The 20263-nt window shown below is 43.2% G+C and overlaps 1 protein-coding gene across 1 annotated transcript; it reads right to left on the bottom strand.

Moving 5' to 3' along the window:
- Positions 1-1726: 1726 nt before the first annotated feature.
- lmbrd2b (LMBR1 domain containing 2b) lies at positions 1727-18931 on the bottom strand. Its single transcript, XM_023983656.2, has 18 exons — positions 18825-18931; positions 9991-10203; positions 9718-9833; positions 8949-9047; positions 8565-8732; positions 8155-8365; positions 6520-6594; positions 6222-6335; positions 5898-6081; positions 3978-4159; positions 3706-3839; positions 3303-3408; positions 3115-3212; positions 2808-2911; positions 2644-2690; positions 2425-2539; positions 2051-2177; positions 1727-1886 (listed from the first exon to the last, which is right to left on the bottom strand). The coding sequence occupies exons 2-18, from the start codon at positions 10162-10164 to the stop codon at positions 1823-1825; spliced, it is 2118 nt and encodes a 705-aa protein (XP_023839424.1). The 5' UTR covers positions 10165-10203; positions 18825-18931; the 3' UTR covers positions 1727-1822.
- Positions 18932-20263: the final 1332 nt, after the last annotated feature.

The following is a 20263-nucleotide window of genomic DNA, read 5'->3' as shown; positions in this document are numbered from 1 at the left end:
AAGAGAGTATACATAACAATACATAACAGCTGTATCAGTTGACCTCCATCAATTGCAACAACATCTCTAGCGTTATGTGCTGAATTCACACTTGAGTTCCGATTTACACAAATCTGACATCAATTCCCTTGCACAAAAAATGTGAATTAAGAACACACATCTCAAGTTAGTATTCAGCTCTATGGGCAGTATACACACCATGTGTGTTAGCTCTGTGTGGGCCTGATCACATAGATTATACAAGAAATAGAGGACTGTCTACTGTACACTTCGTTTCTATGGTAGCAGCTTCAGAAAYAGTCCCAAGCAACTGTCCATCCTTCCATAAACCAGAACCATAAATCATAGAATTCTACAAGACTGACAAATTGACAACACAAGACTAATTAATTGAAACATTGATCATTTGTTCCACTATTTCTATTTTTCTGGCACAGTTAAATAAGTAGGTAGTTAGGAACTTTTCGGAGATAAATACAAACGCATAAAAAATATATATACACACACACACACTACCGTTCAAAAGTTTGGCGTTACTTAGAAATGTGCTTTTCTTTAAAAAACAAGGACATTTTTTGTCCATTAAAATAACATCAAATTGATCAGAAATAAAGTGTAGACATTGTTAATGTTATAAATGACTATTGTAGCTGGAAACGGGCAGATTTTTTATGGAATATCTACATAGGCGTACAGAGGCCCATTATCAGCAACCATCACTCCTGTGTTCCAATGGCACGTTGTGTTAGCTAATCCAAGTTTATAATTTTAAATGGCTAATTGAACATTAGAAAACCCTTTTGCAATTATGTTAGCACAGCTGAAAACTGTTGTCCTGATTAAAGAAGCAATAAAACTGCCCTTTAGACTAGTTGAGTATCTGGAGCAGCAGCATTTGTGAGTTCAATTACAGGCTCAAAATGGCCAGAAACAAAGCTCTTTCTTCTGAAACTCGTCAGTCTATTCTTGTTCTGAGAAATGAAGGCTATTCCATGTGCTAACATAATTGCAAAAGGGTTTTCTAATGTTCAATTAGCCTTTTAAAATGATAAACTTGGATTAGCTAACACAACGTGCCATTGGAACACAGGAGTGATGGTTGCTGATAATGGGCCTCTGTACGCCTATGAAGAAATTCCATAAAAAAWATGTCGTTTCCAACTACAATAGTCATTTACAACATTAACARTGTCTACACTGTATTTCTAATCAATTTTATGTTATTTTAAAATGGACAATATTTTTTGCTTTTCTTTCAAAAAACAAGGACATTTCTAAGTGACCCCAAACTTTTGAACAGTAGTGTATATAATGTCTCCCCCCTCCAGAATATCCTTCATTAGTGGTAATTACTTATCTTCTCAAAGAAATTAACAATTCGCTCAACCCGTCAACCAGATTTGAGGGAAGACACATTCCAGTGGGTATCAAATGAACAGATGACCTTTAATTGAAATTCATGCACATAAGTAACAAATGAAATAACAAAACGGATTAACAATGATAAGCCCAAATAGGGTACAGGTTCATGCATTCATGACATGATGCACACTGGCTGGCACTGGGGAGGACAGCTATCTGCCTAATGGGGAAGTGTATATTAACAGCCACTGGAGTGTTCTGACAGGCGACAAGCTATTGGAAACGAGGGGTAGCAGATACATCAGGCCAACAGTGTAGTGTGAGATAGAGGTCATGTGCTACATTCACAGAGGTTGAGAGAGCGTCTCTCCTTCGTATGGTCTTCCCTGAAAAGTGGAGGATGAACATTAATGTGTGTTTCTAGCTTTCCTGTTCCTTCGACTTCCCCTCTCTACTTCTCTCAAACGTCATCAAAGATTCTGCTCCGTGACGAGGACATGGACAGGTACCTGCCTGGTACATGTCTGCAACATGGAGAGGCACAGTGAGCATACTGTATATGTTTAACAACACACACACACACACACACACGTCTGTGTTATTTGCTTACAGGTATCGACCACAGCAGAGCAGAAAATTATACTAACACACTTAAATAGATAAGAGTGGGCACCGGAGGACGTATTACCTGGTGGAGCCTGCTTCAAGAGGGTCGTCTGAAAGTGTCTCTGCATTGAAGTCCAAAGGCTCTGCGTCCTGGAGAAGTTCTATAGAGTCTCTCTCTGTTCCTCTGCCAGTCCGAGAGTACTTGGCCTCTGTTGGAGAAAAGACAACAATCAATACCATTTCACTGCCTTCCGCAGCTCAATTCYGATACATGTTAGAAGGGATTTATAAAGAAGATGTGGTGTTGATATCCTTAGTGGCATTATGATGAGCCATGACTACATTAGGAAACAAACCAGTGATTAATTGTTTAACAAAGCAATGAGTAAAATCTAGCCAAACGGTAGAAAAACAAGTACAACGTAATGTAAGCAGGCTTTGCGACCATTCACTCACGTCTAGTGTTAGGGACAGTATCGGAGTAGTTGGTCTCTGTCATTTCTGCTGCTTCATTTCTAATCCTGTTCCTGGCGGTGTCTTCCCGCGTGTTACCATAGCGCTCTTTCCACTCCTACAACACAGGCCTGACGTTATCATCTGGATCTGTTTCTTTGCAAAAAATAACTACCAACGCACACAATAAAGGGGCATGGGAAATGAAAACTAGGCACTCACCCTTCGTCGGTTCTCTCCATCCTCAATCCTTTGGAGCTTTCTTTTCTCTGTTAGAAACAGAGAAATCACTAAGTACCGTTGTTTTAGTCGACAACCACACACAAACAGAAAACCAAAGCTTTTTTCCCCCCTGTCAAAAGATTTCAATTCAAGTGGTGCCAAACCTCGCCGAATGAGCTCCTTGCCCTCATCGATCAGGTCAGAGGTCATTTCATTGTCTCCCACAAACTGCTGAAAGCCCAGGAGGTTCAGACAGCGGGTGCCCAGGCTAAAGGGTTCATACAGAAACAGTGATGGTCTATCATAAATCAATACTTGTTCTTGCACAGTATGTATGTGCGCTGATAGTCCTTTTGGGTCATTGGAGGAGTACTCCTTGTAGAACAGTAAGTTGATATCATCATGTATCCTAATATTATTGATCTACAAATGCAATTGAATTCCAAAATCTAAACAGCAGACTGGACTCACCTGAAGTAGGTAGCGATGCAGAGCAGTAATATGAGCATGGGGTAATAGATGTAGAAGCCATTAGCTATGAACGATAGGACCCTCATAGAACCCATGATCTGCAGAGGAGTGACATATCATCAACATGAGGAAAAGAACACGTCAAGGAATACGTTKGATCACTGTCAGAAGGACGTGCTGTGTCTTACAGAGGTGTAGGCCGTCTGCTCCTTCAGTTGGTGGGAGATGGCAGAGTCCATGTGGATCAGACCCAGGAAGTTCAGACACAGAGGAGGGGTCAGACGGCAGAACAGCCTAAAGAGCAACAAGACTACATTASACATTTAACATTAAATCATGTTACATAAACATATACCAGGTGAAAAGTAAGGGATGGTATGGTCATTTCCAGTGTAGCTGTCCTCATACAGTATAGCTCTGTGCACACATGCACCAAAACCAGAAACACACACCACTTTCTGAATGTCAATTTTGTCCATTTCTACCTTATACTGTCTATGATTTCCAGAGATGTTCTCCCTCTTTGATACTTAGCTATCCAATCAGACCCAAATTCATCCTCTCACTGCTCTCTACCATCTAGTCACTTACATGCCACTGAACTGCAGGCTGTAGGCGTCAGTCTGGTGGTGTGAGGCCAGATAGTAGTAGTTGAACACTCTGATCCGGAACACAGTGGAGTAAACACAGGTGCACAGGAAGAAGATGGTGATGAAGCACGCCATCTAGTGGACAAAACAATAACCATGTGAGAGACCGACAAGCTCCAACTGAATTATGAATACACAACAGGATGTTGATATTATCAGATACACCAATTAGTACAGTAGTACACCAGTAACTGCTTTCCGTTGGCATCTCACCTCAATGTACAAGTAGTTGTAGTCTCTCTCAGCGAGCTGGATGAAGACAGCGAAGAGTGAGAGGACGGGTCGGGTGCTGAAGAAGGTGCACTCAGACCACACCACGGCCACAGAAAACAGAGACAGCACCACAGCCAGCAGCCGGTAGAACCAATGTCTCAGCAGGCACTCCCAGTACCACTCTGGAGAAGAACAACATACAAACACACAAGGATCTTAGACGTTCAGAAACATCCCAAATGAGAAGCGGAATGGAAGACTAGACAGCCCTGCACCCAACACTGCGAAGAGCATACTGTAGGTGAGTGAACAATCAGTCAGTTGTAAAGTTGATCCAGGACATATTCAATCTCTCCCTATCCCAGTCTGCTGTCCCCACATGCTTCAAGATGTCCACCACTGTTCCTGTTMCCAAGAAAGCAAAAGGTAACTGAACTAAATGGCCCTGTAGCACTCACTTCTGTTATCATGAAGTGCTTTGAGAGACTAGTCAAGGATCATATCACCTCTACCTTACCTGCCACCCTAGACCCACTTCAATTTGCTTATCGCCTCAATAGATCCACAGACGATACAATCGCCATCACACTGCACTGCCCAATCCCATCTGGACAAGAGGAATACCTATGTAAGAATGCTGTTCATTGACTATAGCTCAGCATTCAACACCATAATACCCTCCAAGCTCATCATTAAGCTTGAGGCCCTGGGTCAGAACCCCACCTTGTGCAACTGGGTCCTGGCCTTCCTGACGGGCCACCTCCAGGTGGTGAAGGGCACCTCCACTTCTTTTGTCCTCGGCACTGGGGCCCAGCGGGGATGCGTGCTCGGCCCCYTCCTGTAMTCCCATGATTGCGTGGCCGCTCGGTCATCAAGTTTGCGGCCGACACGGCAGTGGTGGGCCTGATTGCCAACAGTGCCGGGCGGCCTGCAGGGGGGAAGTGGGATACCTGGGGGTGTGGTGCCGGCAAGATGGCCTCTCACCCAACGTCAACAAAACAAAGGTGCTGATCGTGGACTTCAGGAAGCAGCGGAGGGGGTGCCCCCCTGTCCGCATCGACGGGACCGCAGTGGAGAAGGTGGAGGGCTTCAAGTTCCTCGGCGTAAACATCATTGACACTGAGGTGGTCCACCCGTGTGGACAGTGTGGTTAAGGGTGCGCAGCAGCGCCTCTTCAACCTCAGGTGGCTGAGGGGATTTGGCTTGGCGCCTAAAACCCTCACAAACTTTTGCAGATGCACACCAGGCGTCCTGTCGGGCTGTGTCGCCGCCTGATACGGTGGCTGCACCGTCCGCGGGGCTCTCCAGAGGTTGGTGCTGTCTGCCCAGCGCATCACCGGGGGCGGGCTGCCTGCTCTCCAGGACACCTGCAGCGCCGATGTCACAGGATGGCCAAGGGGATCATCGGGGACGGCAGCTACCCGGGCCACTGCCTGTTCACCCTGCTGTCGTCCGGAGGGCGGGGTCAGTAAAGGTGCATTGAAGCTAGGACCGAGAGACTGAGGGACAGGGGCCATCGGACTGTTGAATAGCCATCGCTGGCACATTGTGGAGGCTGCTGCCCTATATATATAGACTTTAAACTCGCTGGCCGCCTTAATAGTGGAACACTAATCACTCTGATGATGTTTACATATTTTGCATTGCTCATCTCATATGTGTATGCTGTGTTCTTTCCTGTTCCTGTTCCTTTCCTGCTGTATCTTGGTCGGAGCTGCTCTGACATTGCTCGCCCAAATATTTGTATATTCTTGGTTCCATTCCTTTACTTCAGATTTGAGTGTGTTGTTATGAAATTGTTGGATATTACTTGTTAGATATTACTGCACTGTTACAGCTAGAAACACAAGCATTTCGCTACATCCGCAATAACATCTGCTAAACACGTGTATGTGACAAATACAATTTGATGTGACCCACCTACGGTAGGAGTGTAAAAGTATCGGCTGAGCCAGCTAGTTGGTTCTGTGGAGGGGAAGCTGCGGACAAACTGGTGGGCTGAGCTGGTCTCATTCTTTGCCACATCCTCCAGGTGCATAGCCTGCTGCAGGAGGATCAGCCACTGGACACGGGTCCTGTTGTGCCTCTGCACTGCGTAAATTACCTGACCATTCACAAAATAACCACATTAGTCTGATTTAACCACAATTGAATCTAATATAGCTACTGGATATATCAGTAAAATAAAGTAAACACAATGAAATACTTAAGTGAAAAGCCTTCTAATATATTTCTTCATTTTACTTGTTTGTGAAGCTTCACCAGGCTCTTCTCACTGGGATAGGTGTTCTGTTTGTCATCAAAGTCCTCATAGTCATCCATGTTTCTGCCCATCTTCTCCTGGTAGTCCACAGGGCACTAAGGGAGAAAACTCGTGTTAGGATTAACAAAAGGCGCCCGTCTCTCTCAGGCCACGTCACATTCCTCACTTGTTTAATCCTCACTTTAAGCACACGGAGCAGAGATTGTGGTGGGGCTCCATCTATTCTTCACTAAGAACGTGCAAATTGTTTCTTTCCTCGTGAAGCTCCTTTAATCTTACCTTTCTAAGAACAGTATCRATGTACTTCCTCAGTGGGTGGTTGTACTTGATGGATTCTTGGACCTTTCGCACTTCCTAAAACAGACGCACAACAAATGTGGACAAAAAAAAAAAAAAAGGACATCAATTAACTCTAGGGGAGCCGAGAGCGTCATGTTGACTCAAAACAAAATGCACTTTTTTAATTACTCTGCCATTTTTTAAGTCGTGCCATGTCCCCACCTGTCCTTGACTTTCCTAAATAAGTCTATAAAATCAAACATATTGAGTTATAAGCCGTTTCAAGAGGACATGACATTTTTCCCCCCTGYCCCTTATTCACCGCAAGTCATTCACTGGCAGTCAGCCTGCGTAGCTGATGGCCCATCGAAACTACACCTAACTACACCTGAAAAATAAATTCACACATAGAATAAGAGAGTTAGCCTAAAGAGGAGATTAAATTGACAATAGACTGATGGGTGAGAATATTATGAATTGTATATGAAGAATCTGTTGCAATATATTTCAACTGTTCTGCCTGCGGCTATGAAACCCTGACCTGTTCACCGGATGTGCTACCTTGTCCCGAACCTGCTGTTTTCGACTCTCTCTCTACCGCACCTGCTGTCTCTAACTCTGAATGATCAGCTATGAAAAGCCAACTGACATTTACTCCTGAGGTGCTGACCTTTTGCACCCTCTACAACCACTGTGATTATTATTATTATTTGACCCTGCTGGTCATCTATGAACATTTGAACATCATGGCCATGTTCTGTTATAATCTCCACCCGGCACAGCCAGAAGAGGACTGGCCACCCCTCAGAGCCTGGTTCCTCTCCAGGTTTCTTCCTAGGTTCCTGCSTTTCTAGAGAGTTTTTCCTAGCCACCGTGCTTCTACASCTGCATTGCTTGCTGTTTGGGGTTTTAGGCTGGGTTTCTGTACAGCACTTTGTGACATCGGCTGATGTAAAAAGGGCTATATAAATACATTTGATTGATTGATTCACAGCGGGGCTTGGAATTGACACAGGCAGGTAAACAGAGCGCCAAAAAGTGACTTTTTCAAATGTCTACATAGTATCAAAAAGAGCATATTCTGCAGTTCCCAAATCACCTATCATTGCCAAAACAACCCTTGAGCTCTATAAAAAAAATATATAACTTTTTGACAGAATTAYCAAGATTCTATGCGCTCCCCACGTAAACTCGCAAAACTCACAGTAATATATTTAAATTCAAAATGCTACTCTGTTCTTCTTCAATGCTTTAAAAAAAAAATCAAAATGTTCCTTAAGACCTGCCTGTAATGAATGAATGATATTTGTGACGATGTTTATTTAAATGGTTTTTAACACAAATTGTGGCGTTTTTGTGGTTTTACCGTTGTAAGGTCTACAGTTGAAAATGCTATTGTGTTCTTTGATAATAAATGTTCTTTCGTATTATAATGTTATAAACACAACCAAATGATATTTTTTGAGATAGCATACTGTATATAAAATGTCTTATTAGACTGTTAGAATGTGGCCCGAAGGGGGGGGTCTAACGAGGCCAGGCTTTTCTAGTGTTAAACACAATTTAACTCAGTTTCTAAGAAACAGAGCACACTAAAGTTTCCATTTCATAGTGAGAGCAGGAAGTTTTCCCTACCTCCATGACATCCTCTAGGTTCTCCTGTGCATCAGCCTTCTCCGTCATCAGCTTGGCTGCCTTGAAGTAGGTCTTGATGAGCAGGTGTCCCCGCCGCGAGGCGTTCCAATAGGAGCGCGGAATCTCCACCAGGCCGTAACCCAGCAACAGCACCAGCAGGAACAGACCCCAGGTGTTGGCTGCAGTGATGCCTATTGTCTGCAGCTCATACCTGAGAGAAGCAGGGAGACATACCAAACCAGATTTACGCGAGACGAAGACAAACATGGTTCCTCCTAATTACCCTTCCATGTTTGCACGGAGTTGTGWAGAATACAAATGAGGTGAAATACGGAATGTTAAACGTTGTTTTTGTAGTCAACAGCTACACTTTCCAAACCACTAATTTGTCCATGTTGCTGTGCACTCACCAGGAGAGGTGCCACTGAGGGTGAACGGCCACGTAGATAAGCAGCGAGCCGAAGATGAGCAGGTATGTTCCGTAATAAATGGCGTTCTCTATCAGTGCAGTCTTTATTTTCCCAGTGATGGAAAAGCCCCCTGAGCGTGCATAGGACTGCATGAAGGGCAGCAGCAGCCTACAAGAACATAAACATCTGGAGTAAGGTAGGTGTACTAGAATATGTGAAGTAAGAGAACATCTCTATAGGGACAGATGTGGGTGATTGGCTTAGTGAAGAAAGACTGGTCAGTCAAACTATATTAACTCGGGCAGACAATTCCTGTCCCAAGTCCTTGTCAGTCTAGTGTTTCCAGTACATACAACACCATGCAAATTCTGCTCTAAACCTCACCAGGTGAGACACTGAGAGGTCCAGTAAACAACTCTCCAGAACACAGGCATGATTCCATCTGGAATGTAGCTCCATGGCTTGTAACACACCTTGAGAACACTGTCAAGGGAAACACAAAGTGTTAATATGTAAGCAAACYTGGGGAAATAACGCTTACGCTATACTGATTATACACGGAGTACGCCCGGAGTTAATTATATAATGTTTTTGTACACTCAGTGTATACTGTGCTAGTGTGCTGGTGACCTATTTAAGATGAATCAAAACATTGAAACTGGAGCAAAGTACACGAACATTGATCTTCATATTTAAAACCATGGAACTCCAATGTTTGCCTTGTATAAACTATTAGGGTAACATGTCAGACTGGGAAAAAAACACTTTACATAACAATGAGCAAAACTAAAAAGGACCCGAAGTACTCAACTTTTCATGGTAGGAAGAGGCTGGACTTATAAGTGAAATTAGATTACGTCTAGCTGTTGCAAATAAGTGTGTGTGACAACAGATATACAAAACCTGCCTTGTAATCTGATTTAGACGAGCCTCTGCAAAACCTCTCTGGTTTGAGAAGACAGCTGAAACACAGTGTCATGTTTGAAATTACAGCAGTGGTTACTGCTTTTTGGCTGGGCCCCTCGTCCCTGGTCTTAACCAGGGTATGCTGGCGTTTTGTTCAACCAAATCCTGACCTATCATGTCATTACCCTGAATGCTGAACCAAATCCTATTACACATGAACATTTGATGACACCCTAGGCACTCTAACCTTTTAGTGGCAGTGGCCATAGTTGAGTTTCCTGCTGTTTGATTGGATAGCAGTGGGGTCACAGGGAGTACGGCGGGATGTTCTTCATGATCAATCTTACACTGCTTGTAGATTGTCTGAAAGGTCAAACACACAGGAAGACATCAGAGAGGTATGCAAACACACAGACACCACAAAGTTAATGGTCACCATTTTGATCCAATTTTTTTGTCAAAGGGAATGGATAAGATGGGGCTTCAGTGTGTGGTGAATGTGTTCAGTAATAGTACTAACCGTGCTGATGTCCAGAGGAAGAATGAAGACGATGAGGAAACACAGGTACCAGGCCAGCAAGGTGCCAAACAGCACCATCCTCTGCTGCTTACGGAAGTCTGCATAACGATGCAGCAGGAACAGAGCCAGGAAGAACACCACCACTATCTCAATGCCCAGCGCAGCCCCACTCATCCTGCCTCTCTTACCGCTCTCTCAACGGCAAAACAGTCACTGAAAAGAGACAACGTTTTAGAATCAATCCCTAGAAGTTATATAGACTAGAGGCTGTGAAAGAGAAATGCCATATTSACTACCTAATAAAATAATAATTCATTTAAAATTTGCTTTCAGGGTTCTTCCGCGGATTCTTTTAATGAGATGGTGCTGCTGCGTACAGCCGGGGGGGAACTGTAACCACCATTTCCTGCAATCTAGAGCAAACAATTGCCTTATATGATAACATATGTTACCAGTCCACAAGGTGGCGCAGCGCCTCTCTAACATTSCTTTGGAGAGAACGCTGGCTTTTCTTACACCCAAGGCACTGAAGAAATTAATCAAAAATAAAATTCTAATAATAAAAACAATCCAAAACACAGGACATAGTAAGCAGACGTCAATCAAAGCTATATACAGGTGTTGTCAGGTCCAGTGGACAGTAGAACAGAATTAACAGAGGTCCTTGAAAGCTTTTCTGAACAGCTCAGTCTTGAGCTGAGCCTTAAATGCAGAGGCCAGAGACTCTGCAGCCCTGACAGTGACTAYAAGTCTGTTCCACAGCCGTGTCACCCATAGTTTTTAGTCTGCTGTGGGGCTGCTGAAGGGAGATAGACCTGGAGGAGTGAAGGTGTGTGTGGGGCAAGAGGGTAGAATGAGGACAGACAGATTCTTGGGTACAGATTTTCTCTCGTCAGTCACTGACAGTAACTCAACTAGCCCATGTGGGCTAACATGTTTTAGATTGGTAAGTTAGGCTAGCGGCCAGATAATTAAACTTGTAGTAATCAAGGTGGAATTACCAACCGGGGGGCCCCCATTGATTTTCTTAGCAAACATTTCTCTCCACCCTATGGCAAAATGAGTAGAATTGCATGAACGGAGTTATAAAATTGCGAAATCTTCTCTCCGCCCCAAGGCAAAATGTGTAGAATTGCAGGAAATGAACTCTAAAACTTCTCTCTGTTGTCAAGAGGGGGGCCACTAAATTGTTTTGCTTGGAAGATGGGGGAGGTGAGCTCTTAAAGCCGACTGGAAGGGCTCAAATAGGTTGTGAGTGGCCAGATGGTGTCGAGGAGCGTACTCAGGAAGGGCTGGTTGGAGATAGGCCTGTAGTTCTGGATGTTGTCAGGGTCAGATCCAAATAAAATGGGGATCTTAAGAAAAAAATAAAGCTCCAGCCTTTTTAAGTACTGGTTTGACTGAGGCGAGTTTGAGCTGAGGAGGGACACATCCAGTGATAAGGGACTTGATGATTTCTGTGAGGGAAGGCTCCAGAGCAGGTAAGCAGGTCTTGACCAGGGAGGTGGGSAATAGTGTCAAGTGAATAAGTGGTGGGCCTCCTGGCCTCATTGTCCTAACCAGCTTGGTTACATCAGCAGTAGTGACTGTGGTGRAGGTGGAGAACCTTGACTCAGGAAGCGTAGATCAACTAAGGGGCTGGAGAGGACAGGATGGTGTTGAGGTTTTCAATTTTGCTTTGGAAGAAGCACAGGTATTGATTGCAGCGTTCTGAGGAGAGCAGGGTTTGGGGTTTTGAGACTCCTAAACTGAATGGAGCATAGGCCTCTAAAGYGCGACCAATGTGGTTGCATATGCGACCAAATATTTTGCTGTGCGAGCAGGAGTATTATTTTGKGAGCACTGTGCGACAGTGGCGGCTCCTCAGAGGAGGAAATTGTAAAGATGGTAAAACGTTTAAAAAGTAATTATTTCAGATAAAACTATACTGAATATAATCGCATCACCAAACAATTGGTTGAAACACACTATTTTGCAAAGAAGGTCTACAGTAAACTCAACAGCACTCTGTAGGGTAGCACCACGGTGTAGCCGGAGGACAGCTAGCTTCCGTCCTACTCTGGGTACATTGACCTCAATACAAAACATAGGAGGCTCATGGTTCTCACCCCTCCCATAGACATACACAGTAATTATGACAACTTCCGGAGGACCTCCTCCAACCTATCAGAGCTCTTGCAGCATGAACTGACATGTTGTCCCCCAATCAAAGTTTTAGAGAAATAATCTAGTACTGAAAGCATATGCTACAGCTAGCACTGCAGTGTATAAAATGTGGTGAGTAGTTGACTCAGAGTGAGAAAGACAATAGTTTTCTTAGTAATAGTATTTATTCCTCAATGAAGGAGAAGCAAGAGAGAAATATAGAGAGATTGTCATTTTTTTCACTTTCAGTTTCACTTAGCTAGCAAATACAGCTAGCTAGTTTAGCCTACTGCAACACCCTGCTCAAACAGAGCAATGCTATATTAGCTAGTTGGCTATGACTATCCAACACAACACTGGAACTCTTCCAAGTCAAGGTAAGCTTTTGGTATGACTAATTTATTGCCACCGGGGCCCGCCGGTATAACTGCTTACTGACTGTACACTAATGTTACTGCATGATTGCAGCAGGTTTACTAACATGTTAGTTTCATTAGCTATGCTGTCTATGACGTTACTTTAGCTAATATGGTGACAAYGATGTAGGCTGTGTGTAGAGGTTTGGCTTKGAAAGGTTTTTTCGCCTGGTCACATACAGCTGATGTGTTGTGCATTGAAGTCCACAAGCGAAGGGACAAGGTGAGAGGAGGAGAGCGCATAAAAKGAATACTACGTGGTTGCTATGAAAGTGAACTCAGTTCACTTTCAAAAAAATATTAAACTGAAGCAAACGGGGATAAACATACCTGAATGTGTCCAATAGAAACTCTCGTTTGCAACGGTTGGACTAATGATTACACCCTATATCAGCTAGATGCAGGCAAGTKTGCAAGGCAGTATTTAATGTCACTGTCTGTCGCCTCAAATTTGTCTCTCGACCTGTGTGCACCTACGTTGTAAACTTTCATTCATAGGCTGGGTTTTAGCAACCTTATGATGGCTATATATTGTCACAGCTGTGTACATTCCCCCTCAAGCAAACACCAAGACACCCCTCACGGAACTTCACTGGACTCTAATTACTCCAGTGCTAGCCTCTCTACACTGGCTTCCTGTTAAGGCAAGGGCTGAATTCAAGGTTTTACTGCTAACCTACAAAGCATTACATGGGCTTGCTCCTACCAATCTTTCCGATTTGGTCCAGTTTCAGCTGTTCTGCCTGCAGCTATGGAACCCTGACCTGTTCACCGGACGTGCTACCTGTCCCAGACCTGCTGTTTTCAACTCTCTAGAGACAGCAGGAGCGGTAGAGATACTCTGAATGATCGGCTATGAAAAGCCAACTGACATTTACTCCTGAGGTGCTGACCTGTAGCACCCTCAACAACCACTGTGATGATTATTATTTGACCCTCCTGGTCATCTATGAACATTTGAACATCTTGGCCATCTGTTATAATCTCCACCCGGCACAGCCAGAAGAGGACTGGCCACCCCTCATAGCCTGGTTCCTCTAGGTTTCTTCCTAGGTTCTGGCCTTTCTAGGGAGATTTTCCTAGCCCCCGTGCTTCTACACCTGCATTGCTTGCTGTTTGGGGTTTTAGGCTGGGTTTCTGTACAGCACTTTGTGACATCAGCTGATGTAAAACGGGCTTTATACATAMATTTGATTGATTGATTGACTCTATGTAAACTGGAAACTATATATCCGGAGGCTGCATTTATCGTAGCTGGGGATTTTAACAAAGCAAATTTGAGAACAAGGCTACCTAAATTCTATCAGCATATTAATTGCACGACGCGCAGGGGTAATACTCGACCACTGCTACTCTAACTTCTSCAATGCATACAAAGCCCTCCCCCACCCTTCCTTCKGCAAATCCGACCACGACGTCATCTTGCTCGTACCGTCTTATAGGCAGAAACTCAAACAGAATGTACCAGTGACGAGAACCATTCAATGCTGGTCTGAACAATCGGAAGCCACGCTTCAAGATTGTTTTGATCACGCGGACTGGAATATGTTTCGGTCAGCCTCAGAGAGCAACATAGACCTATACGCTGACTCTGAGTGAGTTTATAAAGAAGTGCATTGGATATGTTGTACCCATTGTGACTATTTAAACCTACCCTAACCAGAAACCGTGGATGGATGGCGGCATTCGTGCAAAACTGAAAGCGCGATCCACCGCATTTAACCACGGAAAGAGGTCTGGAAATACRGCTGCATATAAACWGTGTAGTTATTCCCTCCGCAAGGCAATCAAACAAGAGAAATGCCGGTACAGGGACAAGGTGGAGTCGCAATTCAACGACTCAGACACGAGACGTATGTGGCAAGGGCTACAGGAAATCACGGACTACAAAAACAGCCACGTCATGGACACCGACGTCACAATTCCAGACAAACTAAACACCTTCATTGCCCGCTTTGAGGATAATAGTGCCACCGTCGCGGCTCGCTAACATTGACAAGCTCATCATCAAGCTGGAGGCCCTGGGTCTCAACCCTACCCTGTGCAATTGGGTCCTGGACTTTGAGGGGCCGCCCCCAGGTGGTGAAGGTAGGAAACAACATCTCCAGTTCGCTGACCCTCAACACTGGGGCCCCACATGGGTGAGTGCTCAGCCCTCTCCTGTAGTCCCTGTTCACCCACGACTGCATGGCCATGCACGCCTCCAACTCAATCATCAAGTTTGCAGACAACACAACAGTAGTGGGCWTGATTACCAACAACAACAACACAGCCTACAGGGACGAGGTGAGGGCACTCGGAGTGTGGTGTCAGGAAAACAAACTCTCACTCAACGTCAACAAAACAAAGGAGATGATCGTGGACTTCAGGAAACAGCAGGAGAAGGAGACATGTTCAGTCTCCTAGAGATKAACGTACTTTGGTGCRAAAAGTGCAAATTAGGACCTTGTGAAGATGCTGGAGGAAACAGGTACAAAAGTATCTATATCCACAGTAAAAACTAATCCTGTATCGACATAACATTAAAGGCCGCTCAGCAAGGAAGAAGCCACTGCTCCAAAACCACCATTAAAAAGACAGACTACGGTTTGCAACTGCACATGGGGACAAAGATCGTACTTTTTTGAGAAATGTCCTCTGGTCTGATGAAACAAAAATAGAACTGTTTGGCCATAATGACCATTGTTATTTTTGGAGGAAAAAGTGGGAGGCTTGTAAGCCGAACACCATCCCAACCGTGAAGCACAGGGGTGGCAGCATCATGTTGTGGGGGTTCTTTGCTGCAGGAGGGMCTGGTGCACTTCACAAAATAGATGGCATCATGAGGGARGAAGATATTGTGGATATATTGAAGCAACATCTSAAGACATCAGTCAGGAAGTTAAAGCTTGGTCGCAAATGGGTCTTCCAAATGGACAATGACCCCAAGCATACTTCCAAAGTTGTGGCAAAATGGCTTAAGGACAACAAAGTCAAGGTATCGGAGTGGCCATCACAAAGCCCTGACCTCAATCCCATAGAAMATTTGTGGGCAGAACTGAAAAAGCATGTGCGAGCAAGGAGGCCTACAAACCTGACTCAGTTACACCAGCTCTGTCAGGAGGAATGGGCCAAAATTCACCCAACTTATTGTGGGAAGCTACCTTTAAMGTTTGACCCAAGTTAAACAATTTAAAGGCAATGCTACCAAATACTAATTGAGTGTATGTAAACTTCTGACCCACTGGGAATGTGATGAAAGAAATAAAAGCTGAAATAAATCACTCTACTATTATTCTGACATTTCACATTCTTAAAATAAAGTGGTGATCCTAACTGACCTACGACAGGGAATTTTTACTAGGATTAAAAGTCAGGAATTGTGAAAACATTAGTTTAAATGTATTTAGCTAAGGTGTATGTAAACTTCCGACGTCAACTGTATTTAATACCATCTATTGCACCTTGCCTATGCCGCTCGGCCATCGCTCATCCATATACTTATAATGTACATATTCTCATTCACCCCTTTAGATTTGTGTGTATTAGGTAGTTATTGGGGAATTGTTAGATTACTTTTKAGATATTACTGCAATGTCGGAACTAGAAGCACAAGCATTTTGCTACACTCACATTAACATCTGCTAACCATGTATGTGACCAATACATTTTGATTTGATATWGGGAAAATGTGATATATAGTAGCCTAAACCCATCGCTGTAATATTGAACTGGGTGATTGGAAAATGAATGAGAGTCATCTAATATGCTGTAATAGAAATAAGGCCATTCTCATCTTTCCCTCGGTCCTGACTAGTCTCCCAGTCCCTATCGCTGAAAAACATCCCCACAGCATGATGCTGCCACCACCATGCTTGTACGTAGAGATGGAGCCATGTTTCCTCCAAACGTGATGCTTTGCATTCAGGCCAAAGAGTTCAATCTTGGTTTCATCAGACCAGAAAATATTGTTTCTCATGGTCTGAGAGTAGAGGTCGACTGATTATGATTTTTCAATGCCGATACAGATTATTAGAGGACCAAAAAAAAAGAAGCAGATACCGATTAATCTGCAATTTTTTTTATATATATACATTTGTAATAATGACAATTACAACAATGCTGAATGAACACTTATTTTAACTTAATATAATACATAAATAAAATCAATTTAGTCTCAAATAAATAATGAAACATAAAGATAAAAAATAAAGTGTTGGAGAAGAAAGTAAAAGTGCAATATTGAAAAATCATAATCGGTCKACCTCTAATTTAAACTGTCTTAATTTTAATTAGACTTTGCTAACAACAAAAGAGCTTTGTGTTGGAGACTACATCTTTCTATTATGAGGTAGGCCTACCTGTTTGACAGACTATATTAGRCTAAAGGCTGCTATATCCATAGATTTGTCGGTCAGTTCCTCCAACCACCATGCACTCTTTAAATGCCCTACCTCCATATCAGGGCTGTTAAGTTAAAACCAAGACTCGACTTGAGAAAGTATGCAAAATGGCAAAAGGCATAGGCCTACCCCTTGTTAGCTTAAGATTWAGAAGAAAATAAAACGGATCCGTTTTAATAAAGTAATCCATAACAGCGCTTTGGTCCGCGATGCTTTATGCTAGAAACAAGCTGTAAAATACCCGGGAAAGAAGTGACTCCGATGCATATGGTGATGTCATTTTTTTCATTTCTTTAACATTGAGAGGCTGAACTACAACCTTATTTAACAGAAAAGTCAATTTTTAATTTGCTTGGGGAGTAATCTAATTCAGTCACTATCAATTGATTAAGCTATTCAATTTCTGTACATTAGAAAATGTTTAAACCCAGCCAGCTTTTAGCGAAACACTTGTGACCTCGTTAAGCAACAGAAGAAGAGTAGCCTGCAGATAAAGCTTACATTTTTCTGCGTTGGTAGACCTAACYTTTGAAAGTACCAGGCTCAGATCCTAATGATGTCTCAGATTTTTATTTTTACCCCCTTTTCGTGATTACGATCTTATCTCCTCGCTGCAACCCCAACGGGCTCGGGAGAGGCGAAGGTCGAGTCATGGGTCCTCCGAAACGTGACCCGCCAAAMCGCGCTTCTTAATAACTGTTTGCTTAACCAGGAAGCCAGCTCCATCAATGTGTCGGAGGAAACATTGTTCAACTGACGACCGAAGTCAGCCTGCAGGCGCCAGGCCCGCCACAAGAAGTCCCTAGAGCTCAGTGAACCAAGTAAAGTCCCCCCCCGGCCAAACCCTCCCCTAACCTGGACGACGCTGGGCCAATTGTGCGCCGCCCTATGGGACTCCCAGTCATGACACAGTCTGGGATCGAACCCCAGGCTGTARTGACGCCGCAACACTGTTCTAATCTACAATAGGACATTTTTTCTCGGACCTGCAAATACGATGATAGATTCATGCAATGCTTTTACTATGAAGGRTATGTTTCCACCCATACTGTGGTCTGCGAACCCACAACCTGCTGGCCCGCAGCCCTGTGTACCATCAAAATCCATGTAATGCTTACAGCAACAGTTTCTAAAGATGCATATCTAAGGATCTGGTCTGTCCAAGACCTGATGGTGAACATGTTTTCTGCTATCCCATTTRTTTTAATTATTATTTTGGGTATATAGGGGAAGGTCACTTTCAAGCATCCAGGGAGGGTTTAGGTAAAATATAGGGAGGGCCATCCATTTTAATTTCTGAGAGGTCCGATTTTCTCCATGCAACCCTTATTATAAATAACGGTCACTCCCTAATCGCTAGAAAAATGTAAACCCGTGTATGGAAACATAAAATCCCTCAAATGAGCAGAGAGCGCCGCCTTGCTTGCTAACTAGCTAATTCTACATATTGGCCGTGTTCGAGAGCATCAAAACCGTGATGTATGATGGGTAAATWGTGACTGAATGACTGATCTACAAATAATATTGAGTAGTTATTTAGGATGCAAGGTGATGTGTAGATCAGAGTCAGTCTCGACCTGACTTAAAGTCGGCTGCAATGTCGAACGCGCCCAACGTATTAGCTAGTATGTCAGCTCACATTACAATTCAATAATAAAAMAAACAAAGATGCTTTCACACTTGTTAAACAACATAAAATCTAACTTGTCAAACCAAATTAAGATCAACGCTTCAATTGCCTTATAGATGTATTTATCGCATTTTGGCCCGCGATGAAATATTAATAGCAAACGACCTGTCAACATTTTCAATTATAGCTAGCATTAGCTAACCTCGACTCGCGAACAAGCTGTCTTTGTAGCTAACTACACACGCTAAAATAGTATCTTACCTTCGTTTTTGTTTCGAATATACGGTTAGAATTATAGCCAAAATCCCAGCTATGATATTGTAAAATACAACCACTGTGTACCATGTAAGAAATAACGTCACATCCTTGGTTCTTCCTGGTCTGCGTTATGGCCGCTGAGGATGATGGGAATTGTTGGCGTTTCTAACATGTTTTGTCTCAAAGTACCTTTGAGCTAAAATACTATGGACTACATATACAGGAACCAATAATAAAGTCAGAGAGAGCCACGTCTTTCAAAATGACAACGCAGACAAAAATAAAGAAAAGTTGGAAAGAAGGAAGCATTAAAATCACTCAAAATCAGTATGACTATGTTCTTATTCCAGATCAGAATCACCTTTATTCGGTTAATACATTTACACATACCCAGAATTTTTATTGGTGATATGGTGCTGCTAGCAGTATACAACATATAGAGACAGAAACAGAGAGGAATTTACACAGCTCTCTATGTTCACTTATAATTTTTGGTTATAATGTATATAAACTTTGTGTAAATTCCTCTGTCTGTTTCTGTCTCTATACGTTGTCTGGGATGGCACAGTAGARAGGAGCCTGGAGAGAAATGGGGGAAGGAGAGGTGTGCAGGGTTGCTAGTAGATTGGAGGAGGGGGGGGTAGTGACCTGAATGTTGAGGGTCTTTTGTGATTCGAAACTGCAATAGAACTGGTTCAGTTTTTTCGGCAGTAGGGAGTCGCCTGCTATATGGGGGCTTTGTGTTTGTAATTGGTGAACTTTTGAAGCCCTCTCCAGACAGATGAGCAATCTCTAGTGGAGAATTGTTGCTCCAGTCTGTCCTTGTACTGTCATTTGGCCTCCTTAAAGCAGCAATCGGGTGGTTAGATTAGAGCGTTGGACCAGTAACTGAAAGGTTCCTAGATTGAATCCTCGAGCTGACAAGGTAAAAATCTGTTGTTCTGACCCTGAACAAGGCAGTTAACCCACTGTTCCTAGGCCGTCATTGTAAATAAGAATGTGTTCTTAACTGACTTGCCTAGTTAAATAAAGGTAAAAAAAAAAAAAAAATGAGCAGTTGAAACAATAACAGTGTGTTCCCCACCACTGTTTTGGCGAAAAAAGMTGAGGGATGGGACATGTTTCAACTCTCAAATTAATAGAAAGAGCTATAATGCATAGTTGTAAACATGTTTTAAGACGATATTGTTTGTTTCCATTTACTTTGTTTGCAAACATTGGAGTAAAATAAGCATATATTTTGGGTTCTCATGGGTTACAACAGTTGAACTAAGCTCCACTATGTTCTTCAAGAATCAATGGGTATATAGAATATATTTACAAAAGTATGTGGACACCCCTTCAAATTAGTGGATTMGACTATTTCAGCCACACCCATTGCTGACAGGTGTATAAAATTGAGCACACAGCCATGCAATCTCCATAGACAAACATTGGCACTA

The sequence above is a fragment of the Salvelinus sp. IW2-2015 genome, linkage group LG4q.1:29 (assembly GCF_002910315.2).
Source record: "Salvelinus sp. IW2-2015 linkage group LG4q.1:29, ASM291031v2, whole genome shotgun sequence".
In the NCBI taxonomy this organism is placed as follows: domain Eukaryota; kingdom Metazoa; phylum Chordata; class Actinopteri; order Salmoniformes; family Salmonidae; genus Salvelinus; species Salvelinus sp. IW2-2015.
Note: the sequence above shows the minus strand (reverse complement) of the source record. Positions and strands in the feature narration are given on the sequence as shown.